The 13,147-nt window shown below is 41.7% G+C and overlaps 1 protein-coding gene across 1 annotated transcript; it reads right to left on the minus strand.

Moving 5' to 3' along the window:
* Window positions 1–21: 21 nt before the first annotated feature.
* On the minus strand, window positions 22–10,060 carry LOC123966216 (caM kinase-like vesicle-associated protein). Its single transcript, XM_046042414.1, has 10 exons — window positions 9,966–10,060; window positions 9,688–9,819; window positions 6,511–6,585; window positions 5,669–5,807; window positions 3,964–4,084; window positions 3,762–3,837; window positions 3,485–3,621; window positions 3,222–3,300; window positions 1,977–2,064; window positions 22–378 (listed from the first exon to the last, which is right to left on the minus strand). Exons 1-10 carry the CDS (start codon window positions 10,058–10,060, stop codon window positions 22–24), a joined length of 1,299 nt encoding a protein of 432 aa, XP_045898370.1.
* Between the last annotated feature and the right edge of the window lie 3,087 nt (window positions 10,061–13,147).

The raw sequence follows: 13,147 nt of genomic DNA on the forward strand, positions 1-13,147 counted from the left end.
GGGGGGGGGGGGGGGGGGGGTCTAACCCTGCTCGTCTCCGGCCTCGGTGGCTGCATGGACAGCAGTCGAAGCTTCTCCATTACAACGTGATGTGGGCTCAGCCTCTTGTGGTGCCGGGCTCGGCTGCTGGGGCTCGGCGGCTGCCACCCCAACTCCGGCCTCTGGCACCGGTTGGCTTATCTCCACTCCGGCAGGGACGTCTGTGACAGAAGCAGGCGCTCCCTCGGGTGTCGCGGCAGATGAAGGTGCGGAGGGGTCGGTGGCAGCCTGGGGAGCTGTGGGGTCTGCTGGGGCACCGGCTGCTGGGCTGGTTGCCCTCGAGTCACTGTGCTCAGGTGCTCTCAGTCTCTTCATGATGGTGGTGACTCGCACAGCTTTCTGTAGAAGGGAGAACTGAACTCAAATAGGTGCTATGCCCTGAAAACTTGCTCAGAGAACATTAACTTTCAATACTGTACTCCTATACTGCCCTACAAAGTCTAAGTGCAGTAACTATGCAAACACTGAAACTGAGAAAAATGCCTTAAAATTTTGAGACTAGCCTATCAAACACGTTGTGGTTAGATCGGTGGTAATGCATTCATGTAATACCTTCTTAGGAAGACATATTTTATAGATAAAAACCAGGAACACTGATGTGCCCTTTGACCCTCAAAAAGAAGATCCTGCACTCTGCCTTTGGATGACCTTAACCAACTAAAACAGTATTGCAAAGGCAAAGTGCAGTATCTACAAACTAAATGTGTTCATTCAACTTTCTTGTTCTGTTTCTTACTACGTTGATTGTTTTTAATAGCTTTAAAAGTTTTATTCATGTTTGCAAGTTGCAAATGTTGAAATTGCTCAGTAGTAAGCCTCAAAATTAAGTTGTCTTCTATTGCAATTGCACTTTACCACAGTGTTTTGCTCTTAAAAAATTTACTTTGAAGAAAATGTCATCTTCATTGACTTAATTTCCCCATCCATCATTAGCATTTTACACAATAAATAAATGTTGTGTTAGTTTGCATTAGAATTTTCATTTTAATTAAAAATTAATTTATAACAAACCAAGGTTATTTTTAAAACAGTAGTCAAAAATTTACAATATTTCAATTAACAATATGAAATGGAAGAACTACAAGTAAGGGGTATGTGTGTGTGTGTGTGTGTGTGCGTGCCGGTGCTGTCGGGTGCACTGGTCCACTTTCCTGAGGAGGCACAGCCAACTTTAGCCAACTTTAACTGGCCCAACATAAATTAACTTTACCGGAGCCAGCTAACTTTTGAAGGAGTAACCTCTGTCACAACAATAGGAATACCTGCTTGAAATGTGAAGAAAGAGATGCCCGAAATAAAAAACATCAACGCGATTATAAATCACGCTGTCGGATTAAATGCCTTCAAGGGAGCAGGTAGGCTAAAATGTTTGTCTGATTTGCAAGTGGTTGGCTAGCCAACTTAGTTAGCTAATCTTAACTGATTATAAAGCTGTCATTTGACTTGCTGCGTTTTAATGCAAGTTCAGCAATAATTTTACTGTGGGATTGTGCTATGGTGTTTCTATATTAGCTGGTTGGCTTGTTGGTTCTGTGAGGGAGTGTTACAATCGGGGCAAACAGTATTACAGTTCCTTTCGGGATTAGGCTACCAAGGCAGACCACAGTATCTGCGGTGTCAAAGCCAGGAAAACAAAGCCAACCAGAGCGCAGTAACATCACTTACTGCGGTTTGCCTTGATATTAGCTTGGATTTTGTAGTTACTGCAATTTTGACACTCTTGTTTCTCTGAAATGGGGCAAAATTTAAGTAGGAGACTTTGTCACAAGACAGAACAGATTTTCAGCCCATTTCAAGTCTTAACTCAATTTTGACCAAATGTGTAGTTACTACGCTTTGGCTTTGTAGGGCAGTATACTTCCCTGTTCAAGGACCGTACAACTACTGTTGAACTTTGTGAAGAAGAGCTTCCTGGAAGAGAGAACAAAAGGGCTTACCTTCCATTTAGCTCTGGCAAAGTTCTTCTCTATTTGTGCACACACATTTTCCTTGATGTTCTTATCTGAAGCTGCACCACCAGAGATCCTGTTGCATAAAATGGGGAAAACACAGCTTCACAACAGAGCCCCGCTATCTTCCAATGCTATTGCACACAGTATTGTTTTTAACACACATGAACACTTAGATACCTGAGTTTCAGGTCATCGATTAGCTGTCTACTAAATTGTAGCATCATTTTCAGCTGCAGCAGGCAACTTTTTCAACAAAAAGGCTCACTGTGCACTACATGCTCAGCACCAAATGGCAGACAGACACAGTTAGCAACTATAGCTGCTGAACGTAATGGAGCATTTAGCAGCTAAAGAGCCAGATATTTCCCTTCAGAGTTGGTAGAGACCAAAAACAGAGATAAAAGAGAGTGAATACTGGAGATTTGCCAGGTGACCAGAATGTTGCTCCATTACTGCTGGATGGGTAAATAAGTACCATTTTGTTCACCATATCAACTTAAAAGATGATACGCCAATTTTGTGTTCACAGCTTGTTTCTGCTGCCTCGAATTAGCCAAAAATATTCGTTCTTGCAGGTTTAAGTGTGTTAGCATGCTAACATTTGCTAACTAGCGCAAAACAATGAATGTCATGGGCATGTCATTAGTTTTTCAGGTATTTGGTCATAAACCACTGTACTGGTGAAAGTGATAATGCAACATGATGATGGCACTTGTGGGGCACATGAATGTCCAAATTTAATGGCAGTCCATCCAGTATTTATCAGTTCAATAGAAGACGTAAGTCTGCTGGTAGCACCAAAGTAAATGTCATTGGATCACCAAAGTCAGTAGATTAAACTGTCTGGGAATCATGAATCTCTGTACAAAATGTTGTGCCACACTGCAGAAACTGAGCTCTCAAAACCAAGAGGAAATTATTAAATAAAAGCATTAAAATGGAAAATAGAATATTTCACTTGCTACTTAAGGCCAAAAAAACTTGAAACAAGTGAAATTCTCTAACATAAAAGCCGCCTGGTAAGACAAAATATCTTGTCAGACAAAAAATAAGTATATTTTGCCTTCAATTAAGATAATTAATCTTACTAAGATTTTAGTTTTTTAAGAGACACATCAAGTCAGAAAGAAAGTCTGCTCTTTTACAGCTGTTCTGATCTCATTAATAAAGTCTTATCACCCCGCTCTGGTTTAAATAGTCTGCACAACATATCAAAGGTCTCCCACCTACCATTCATGGTTTATAGCCTCCTGGGCTGTCAGTCTCTGGTCTTGATCCACCTCCATCAGACGAGCAACGAGACTCTTTGCTGTCATAGAATAATCACACAGAAGAAACTCAACAAAAAAGGGGTTGTTCTGCTGATGGATGGGAATATAAATATGATGTGTTTGGCCCCTCTAGAGGTAAGAAGGGAAAAACTCTTTTGAATATGTTTACCCAGCAAGCTGTCATTGTGTTCCTTCACAGTGTTTACTTTATCCTCAAAGTACCTGAATCAGAGATGTCATCCCAGTACGGAGAGTCAAACTCATAATCGCCTGCCAGGATCTTTCGGAACAGGTTTTTGTCATGGTTTTCATAATCATCGTCATCAGTTTCATCATAGAAAGGAGGGTTGCCTGACAGCCTGAGGAAAAAAGAGCATCATTAGTGAAAAACAACAACACCTGCATACCATATCTAAACAAGGCTGATTATGTATCACAGAATGTGCAATCTTTTGTTTGAAAGTTATGTTCTGTCCTCATGTTTAAGATCACAACTTACAGTATGTACATGATGACACCTGTTGCCCAGCAGTCCACAGGCCTGCCATATCGCTGTCTGCCCACCACCTCGGGAGCTGCACAAGAGCACAGAAACTTCATCAAAATCTGTGAGTTTGAAAGCAGGTAGACACATCACATTCTTCACTGATCTGCCTGCACAACAATATCTTATTTGCGACATGGTAAATTTATATTCTCACCCAGGTACTCTGGTGTCCCACAGGGGTCTTTGATTAGTCCGTTCTCCAGCTTGGCAAGATGGAAATCGCTGATGACTATTTTAGAGTGCTTCAGGCGGTTGTAATAAACCAAGTTCTCCAACTAAAATACAGTGTGTTACAAAGACAATGGTTAATGTAATATTCATCTTTGTGGTCTTTCATTTTCATAGTTAATCATCTGGATATAGTTTAGAAGGCGGGATTTCAGTTGTGAGATAATTTTCTGACATAAATACAATGAGAAGACTGAAAACATCTAACAGTGTAATTTTTCATCTCAGATTAAAACAAATAATATAAAATGAGAGACATTCACTTTAATTAAAGAGATTTAAGAGGTATCGATGTGGAGAAGCTCATCCAGCTTTTGCAATAAAAAAGAAATCATATGGAACCACCTTTTCCTCTTTCCACCTTTTACTTGTTTGTTGTCTTGAATCTGCATACTAACAAGATTAACGACTCTATTTTCATGATGCGACTAACACTGATGCAGTGCAGATAGTCATCAAGTGTGCCCTGTCCAGTGTGTCAGGGGCATGCCAAGCGCTCATATAGTATTTTCTAGGCTTGCCTGGCCACCTGTGGCACACTCGGATACGGAGTGGGACAATGAATACATTATCTTACATTATTGGTAGGCTACATACTAGAGGCCTGCATTGGGATTGGGATCCCGCGGGACCCATCACAAATCATGCAGGAGCGGGCAGTTTTAACTCTGGTGGGCGTGGGCGGTTAAAAAATATACTGCGGGTCCCGAGATTTAGCTAGTGCTAATATGATAGAGTCAACAAACGAAGTTGAAAAGAAGAGCGGGCTTATACAATACAATACCAAAGCAAGAAAACATGTCAGTTGTTACTGACAAAAATGAATGCAATGATTTATGTCAGTTATTCTTAACGTTTAGCATAGTCCAAACATTTGTGTCCTTTTGTCCACTCTGCATGTTACAATGTTTGCGGGTGGTGTGGGAGTGGAACACACATGTTGCAGGAGCGGGCGGTATTGGTCACAAAGTCCGCAGGGCTCTACTACATACTCTCATCTTCTTTCAACACAAAGCCCTCCCTTTCATGACATTTTGAGAACCCTTCAGAAACATTTCCTCAGATGAAACGTATTATTGTCTGTTACGATCCTAGTTTCAAATATGAATTCAGCAGAGTGCCTTTAATAATCAAATGAAGCATATCATTTAAAGAAATCTAAAACACAAAATCTGCAAGCCGACAACAGCACACAGCAGCCATCATGGCATGACCTTGGTTTTGCTCTGCTAATCTAGACGATCTTTTGGATTCACTGTTTTTTTAACCCCAATGTTGAGGTTTATTGTTGGACCTGCTGCTGATAAGAGAACAGAACAGTAATGGGTTTGTTGTTATTTACAGGTGAAAAGACAGTGTAATTGGCTTAAATTTTGTTGAAACATTTTTCAGATTATGATTTTTATTTCAATGACATTTTGACCTCTGTATTTTCAGCATCGAACCGAATCTACAGGATCTCCCGGACATTTTTATTGGTAAAAGTGGTTAAAGAGTAAAACCCTTCACGTAGATTGCAATTTAATTGCTTGTGATAAAAGTGAAATGGCACCCCAGTAATGTCGTTTTGTTTACTTCTGCCATGGGATTAGACTATATCTTCTAAATCCTGCACTACTGTAACGTGTTACCTTGAGGTTTCTGTGAACGATATGCAGGGAGTGGAGGTAGGCGACAGCCTCCAACACCTGGCGCACCACGTTGCTGGTGTCTCGCTCTGAGTAGTAGCCTTGGTCCAAGATCCAGTCAAATACCTCTCTGCCTGTTGCACTGTGGAAAAGGAAGGAACATATTCTGTTACGTCTCTGTTGTTGAAAATTATGATTACTATTCTAACTCTGCATTGGAATATTTGCAGCATGTTCCTGCAATGTTAATGGTTTAAATCTTACTGGGAAACATTTCAGTCATTCCCCCTTCTCTTCCCATGTTTCCATCTGCTCTCCATTAACAACAATTCAGGCACAGGCAAAAAATTAAATCTGGTAAACTAATTGTCTCTACTTGTAAATTCCCATACTATATTTATAGGGACACGTTAATTCCACAATTCTATTGTTCAAAGATTTTTTTTTGGCAAGATTACATAACACACCTCACCTGTTGCAGGAAAATGGTTTAATTTTAATATTTTCCTTATAGAAGTTTATTTTGTGTTTGATGTTTACTTTCTTACCAGAATTCCTAAACCTGCTAATCAAGTGTCCCCAAAGGACAAGATGAGCATCGCACATTTATCATATCCATGGAAATGTTTCAAATTCTCCAAGAACACATGCTGATGAGAATGGGGGAGCTGGCAAGCCATATCTGAATACCAAATGAGTAGAGTTCAGAGCTGTTCTCATATCTACCCGGCCTCAGGCTACAACAGCTCATTCCCCATGAGTGTATATTCAACACATAAAGCAGGCCCAAGTGAGAAGACAAGCAGAGAGCCTTTCCCCCCGGCTCATCAGACATCTGAACTCACAGTTCAAGGAAGAGGAAGTACTCTTTCTTGGTCTCGAAGACATCCACTAGTTGGAGAATATTGGGATGCTTCACCCTGAGGAGATGTGTCACAACAGAGAGAGAAAGAGAAAGAGAGAATGATATCAGGAGTCATATAGCAGAAGACGTCTGCATCATGCATCATACACAGTAATAATGTAAAGATCTGCTTTAATACTCATGAATAACACACTACCATAGTCACGGAGGGTAAGAGAGGGAGCAACCATGAAGAAAACAAAAGGAAATGGCAAAACTTTGGGTTACTTAATGTAATCCCCGCTTATTTGATAACACTGTGAGGTGTTTCACTGTGGGAATCGCCTCTGTGTGACCAGCTATTGCAGCTCCAATGACACCATGTCTGTCAGTGTCAGCGGGAAGTCATGGTGGAACACCTCACTATGTTAACAAGGAACCAGGAATTATGTTAAGTTCAGTATTTTACAGTGGGACATACAGCCAACTCCTGGATGGCATGTTCCTGAAGCCACAAACAATGCCAAGCAGTGCAGTCACCATCACACAATTCCTGGTGCATATACCTCCAGCACTCCTCGTGCCAGAGATGGCTCTGAGAAATCCAGCCTGTAAAACTGTGAGGCGTAGCCCAGGTTGCCACAGCACAAATGTCCCACACTGAAACTCCCCTGAACAGGGCCCACGAGGTGGCCACACCACTCATGGAATGAGCCCTCAAACCCACCTGTAGGCCAGAGATATAGTCTCTACAATCCAATGGGACAGGTGGGACAATGGTTTGCCTTTATGGGGAGTAGCCCAAGACACAAACAGCTGATCCTCTTTCCTAATTCCTGCTGTCCTTCTCACATACACCTGCAGAGCTCGTAGTGGGCACAGCCTTTCCTCGTTCACTGAGGAGAATGGAACAGGATGGAGCGACACAAGTTCCACTGTGGGACACCTGTAGGTTGATTCCTCCACCTTAGGCATTGAGGCTGAGGTGGGCTGCAGGCAGACCTTTGTGAGCCTCGGAGCAAACAAGCAGGACAGGCGGACGGACAAGGCCTGTAAGTCACTCACACGCTGCCTCCATAGGCTCAAAATGATGATGGTGATGAGAGAGGGTATCCAACACAAAGTGTTGGATACGCCTTTTGTGAGAGCCATCAGGTCTCCCCACTGGCAGAGAGCTGCCACACATGCTGGAGGTATTTTCACCTTGCGACTGAGGTGACGGCGTGCATACGTAATGCTGCAACTCAAAGCAGAAAATCCCTCATCATTAACAGCCCAGGTTGTAACAGAAATCCCTGAAGCCATGAGGCCGAGGAGGAGTGTGAGCCTCCCATGTAGGGATTAAAAGAGCATGACTGATATATTTATTATTTTGTTTTGTTTTTTGTAGCATCTTGCCCTTGGCTCTGAGCCAAGCTGCGAGGATGCAAGCTTTATTTCTGAACATGTAAAAGGTGCTTTGGTGTTGTGGTAGTGCTTTGATACAATGTGATGTCTGCTGCCTCAGAATTTCGTCCACCTGAACGTAGGGAGAGAGCAACTAAAAAAGCATGCCTGGGGAACTGGAAACTGCCAGGGTCTCCAAACCATGAACTGTGGGGTTCTGCAAAACTTCCATCTCCCTCCTTTCTTCCTGGGAGGGGGAGAGGGAGAAGCTGGGTGTGTTAGGTCTTACGCTTGTTCTTCCCATCCCCGTGGTGGGAGGGGCGGTTCCTAGCCGCCACAGCCGCAAACAAGTGTTTGGTCTTGGGTTTTCTGACTGTGGCTGCTGGTCAGTCTGTTGACCAGCCACCTGTTGCTGAGGCTTGGCAGCCCCCTGTCTATCCTTCCCGGGGGCTGCTGCTGCACCAAAGCCCGCTCTTGGTCCCTGTGGGGTGCTTGAGATGTGTGTCCCAGGCAGGCAGAGGTCAGAAGCTCCCCCTTTTTGTTTCCCCTTCTTGTTTCCTTGTTTCCACTTCAAGGAGCTCATCAAAAAGTGGAGACATGTCGGCCCAGCTTGTTGTGGCTCAAGACTGATGAGTGCTGATTGTGGCTTTTGGGGGGGCTGCCGACATACGTCCTGACTGTCTCCTTCCCCGCATGATACCGGGTTCTCCAGCAACAACTATATAAATACAAATAAAATACTAAAGCTGTATCTGAGAATTGCACTGCTACATGTGGACAACAAAGTGTTGTTTCTCTACAACCAATCAGAGCTTATTCTTGGTCCCATTCATTTAAGTATGACCAACCAATAAAACATTGCTTGCACACCATTAAATATCTGATTCAGACATATTTTAAGTGTCTGAAATGGTGTTTCTACATCACACACAGGTAAGCTGCATATTGTACCATAATTGGAATTGGCTCCAAACTAGGTGTAATGTCACAAATCAGGTTTAACCAGAGCTCATAGAAACTTTCCCCCTTCAGCAGATGAATGCAAAAACAGCCGTCTAGTGTCATACTCAACAACATCCAAGTGAACAAAACTACAGACTGAGAACCAATTACATTGTCAGTACAAATTATTGACAGCCTGGGAATCTTTTGATTCATTCAAATACAATAATGTATCAAGATTAATACTTGAATAAGCACCTATTTTCTTTTCTAATGCCTGTATTCAAGCATTTTTATGCAAGACAGCATCATTCCCCGCCTTTGACAATGTCATCATTTTTGATTATTTACTCAAATGGACTGATGATTACGGGCGCAGTGCACATCCCTGTTACTGAGGTGTCTAAAGTGTAATTTTCAGAAGAATATGAGTCCATGGTTTGAAAAGCTTCTTATAAAGAAATCACACCTTCATCTTCATCATACTCCACTACTTCACCTGCTGTCAGAAGCAAATGATTTGATAAGGCCCAGGTTATGCTAATGTGGGTTTTACTGGAAGCTTAGATCACAGAGAAGATGAGAAATGATGTCTCACATAAACAAAACCCTTAGAAACAGTGGCTGTTTGTGATCAGTCAGCAAAATGAGGCCAACTTCTTTTACTAAAGCAAGCACAGAGATTTGTTTTCTTTTCAAATGTTGTTGTCTTGTGAAATTAGTATTTAAGAAGATAAAATAGGGAAAACAAAAAACAAAGAACTTGACAGTGTCATCACAAAAAACAATACTGTATATCTAACACAGACATTTAGACTGCAGAGAACATTAAAAATAATGAGTAACTTACATCTTTAAGATGAGGATCTCATTTTTCGCAGCCTTGCGGACTTTCCTTCCATCCTTTTTCAGGAACTTTTTACATGTGTACATTTTCATTGTAGTTTTGTCCTTAGCCCTGAATATCTCACAGAACTCCTCCCTGAAAAGAAGCATTTTATGGCATTTGAGGTTTATTTACAGGGATATAATCACAGATCATAATGGTTTCTCTATGAAAGAAAAAGCATCTGTCAAAAGTCTGTAGAGATGATGTTTGACTTGCAAGAAGCTGTTACTGATACTTACGATTTAACAATCTGACCCAAGTCATATTTATCTGTCACGTCTGAAGGATTATTATAATCCTTCTTTTCTCCGATTGTTAAACAGCCAAATGGCATGGCCACACCGGACCTGTGGAAAGAGAAATAGAATGAGAGACAGAAGAGGGAGAAAATGAAATGAATAAGGTAAGAAGACAGTGACAACACTTTCATCAATCTATCAGGGTGTAATGTCCCGGTCTCCCACCTAGCTGGTGAGTTTCCTTCAATTTGGCATCACACTGTGCCATAATATTACACAGGGTGAAATTGCCCCTCTCTTAGTCATAAAGAATTACTCCAATAAAGCTAAGAAATCCTTTCAAATGTGTGAGAGGTAAAGAGCCACCAGAGGCCGTATGAATGCAGTGGATTGTTTCTCTTACTGTAACAGAGCCTTTCATGATCCTTCATTAATAAAAGGCAGAGGGATCTGCTGCATAGGCTCAGATTTATGTTAATGTCTAACTAGGGGAATGTTTTTTGCAGTGAAGCAGAAGTCAGACCTGAATGTATCAGTGCTTCTCTGTGTGGTTAAAGTTGCAAACCATTAGGGTCAAGGAGCAGAAGGAGCAGCATCTAATTTGGTCCGAGAGCCCAGTGAGGCGACCGCAGCAACAAGTGAAGCATTTCCAATCAAGAAAGGGAGCAATTACAGGCACAGCACCCCAGGACTCCGGGAGGAATTAAAGCACTTTACTAGCTCTGCATCAATACTTGAACATCTAATTGCAGTGTAGCCTCTATGTGCCTCTCTGAAACAGCATGGAGGGAAATTTGAACCACCCTTTGCAACTTCACTGCAGGTATTTTATTACTGAGAAATAAAGATTTAACAGTCAGCTTAGTTCGAGTTGTTATTTTTGTGTTTCAAGAGACAAGAAAGGATTTGTTTTGCTTTCCCTGCTCTGTACAGTCAGGAATAAAAATACCTTAACAAGTAGCAAATTAGCTGTTTTTAGAGTATGAGACAATAACACTTCCGTGGTGGACAAACTATGTAATGGAAGCTGTATTTTCTGTTCTGCTTTAAGGAGTTACAGTGTAGTTAAGGCAGCTATATATGTAGACTTAAGCACGATTTATATTTCTGCATCGGGACTACGTGCGTAGCTACGCCATGCGTATTATACTGGTGCATTGGTGTCTCCCGTTGTTCTACAATTACACTGCCAATCGCTAGTTGGCGGCAGCGCTACAGCGTCCAGTGTGTTGACTATTGACAGCCGAGAAGGCTAACTACCGGTTTAGCCATCCGCTAACTTGAATGGGGGTAAACTTACACTGTACAAAATTATAAACGCAGCACTTTTGTTTTTGCCCCCATTCATCATGAGCTGAACTCAAAGATCTAAGACTTTCTCTATGTACACAAAATGCCCATTTCTCTCAAATATTGGGGGCAAAAACAAAAGTGTTGTGTTTATAATTTTATTCAGTGTATATACGTGCCGCTGTTATAGACTTTTCAAATGTTATCGACTGAATGGATTACATTCTGAGGGAAAAGAATAATTTCACTTGGGCTGTGACGCTCAAATATATTGATCCACCGTGTTACAGCGGCTGGTTTGGCCACTAGTAAAATTTACTTCAAAGCACGGAGCACTTCCTGACGGCTTGAAGGCATTGCGGGGCTACCCAGCCGACAAATCACAGTTCTTACGGTTGGTGTCGCCCCGACGTGTAGTTACATTTTTGAGGAGGTGTACGTTAGGCTATGTCGTAAGCTACTGCGTAAGGTACGGGACTACGTGTAGGCTACGCCATCGAATCAACGCAGAAGTATAAATCACACTTTAGTAGCAACACAGCAGCTTCAAGATACCATGTGAGGCAGTGCTACTAGTTTCACTGCATTTACCAGTAGCTAATGGCTAGCTTAGCTATTCAAATTCATTAACATTTTTAGTAGTAAACTCAGTTTTTCTGCTAAGAAGTTGGGTAACACAAACCAAACGTTGCATTGCTATATTTTCTTCTGAAAATTAAAGGCCCCCTCCAGTGTATTTTGACATTTCTATGATATTTCATATTTTTCTGAGTCATTTCCTTACAATGTTGATTACCCACATAGTTTGCCAAGTATTTTTTGACAAATAGCTTAATTTTGTGCTCAAAGTTGCAAAAATTGCTTAGTTGTTAAAACGGGGTGGTGACGTATGACTATAGTAATTCCATAAGTCATATACCATTCTCCAAGCTTGCGCAGGCGCACTGTCATGCCTCCTTAAAAAAAACTGTCACGCCGTCACACCTTGTTAAGTCAGAGCATCAAACCGATGAACATCGTTGTGAGCTAGCTAACTAATTTATCATGTAATTTACTTAGAACTTACAATAGGTATGTCTCTCTGTGTCTGATTGTCGGTTTGTCTTTCTAGTTTAGTTAGCTAAGTTCACAAAGTTGTAGTTAGCCAGGTGTAGTTAGCTAGCATAGTTATTGCAGAAAGTTAGCTAACAGAGGGTCTTCATTTTATTTTTTAGTTTCCCCCTCTTAGGTTAGTGTGCTGTTCATTTTCATTATGGCATTTGTGCGTGCGGTGTTGGAAGACAGATGACAGCAAACGCGTCGCACTTTCACCTGCCACCATCTTATAAACAGTCTGCAACACGCATTTTACCAATGCATCGGCGGAGGCAATGTGCACACAAAGAATAGACTGTGAGCAGATGAATTTAACACAAATATTCTCCTGTCTTTCGTCTTGGCTGGCCTATCACCTACTCACCTGTGACTCACTGGCTCACCTGAAAATCATGCAGCAGTCATTGACCTGCAGTACTGCAGCCCTGTTTCACTCGCTCAATGCTAGACCAATTTTAAAAAATGTTGTTATGTAGTCATGTGAATTTTGGTGTGAGGTTTGTCTGCCTACTCCTGTTTCACTGGATTTTCGCTGCCTGCCGAGCTCACACTGCCTGCCTGCTCACAAGATTTCCAGCAAGATCTCACCATTGCACATTCTTTTGAAATTGTTAATAAAAGAATATCATAATACTGACCAACCATCGACATCATGAAATTTAACACTAAAGAAATATGTGATTTTATTACAGAATACACTTGCAATGCCTTGCATGTGACTAAGTTGTTTCAAAGGAAATAGCTTGTAAAAAACAAAGAAAAAGGCAAGTGGGATCAGTTACAACAAGCAAGTGTGT

This window comes from Micropterus dolomieu, unplaced genomic scaffold, assembly GCF_021292245.1.
Source record: "Micropterus dolomieu isolate WLL.071019.BEF.003 ecotype Adirondacks unplaced genomic scaffold, ASM2129224v1 contig_12944, whole genome shotgun sequence".
In the NCBI taxonomy this organism is placed as follows: Eukaryota; Metazoa; Chordata; class Actinopteri; order Centrarchiformes; family Centrarchidae; genus Micropterus; species Micropterus dolomieu.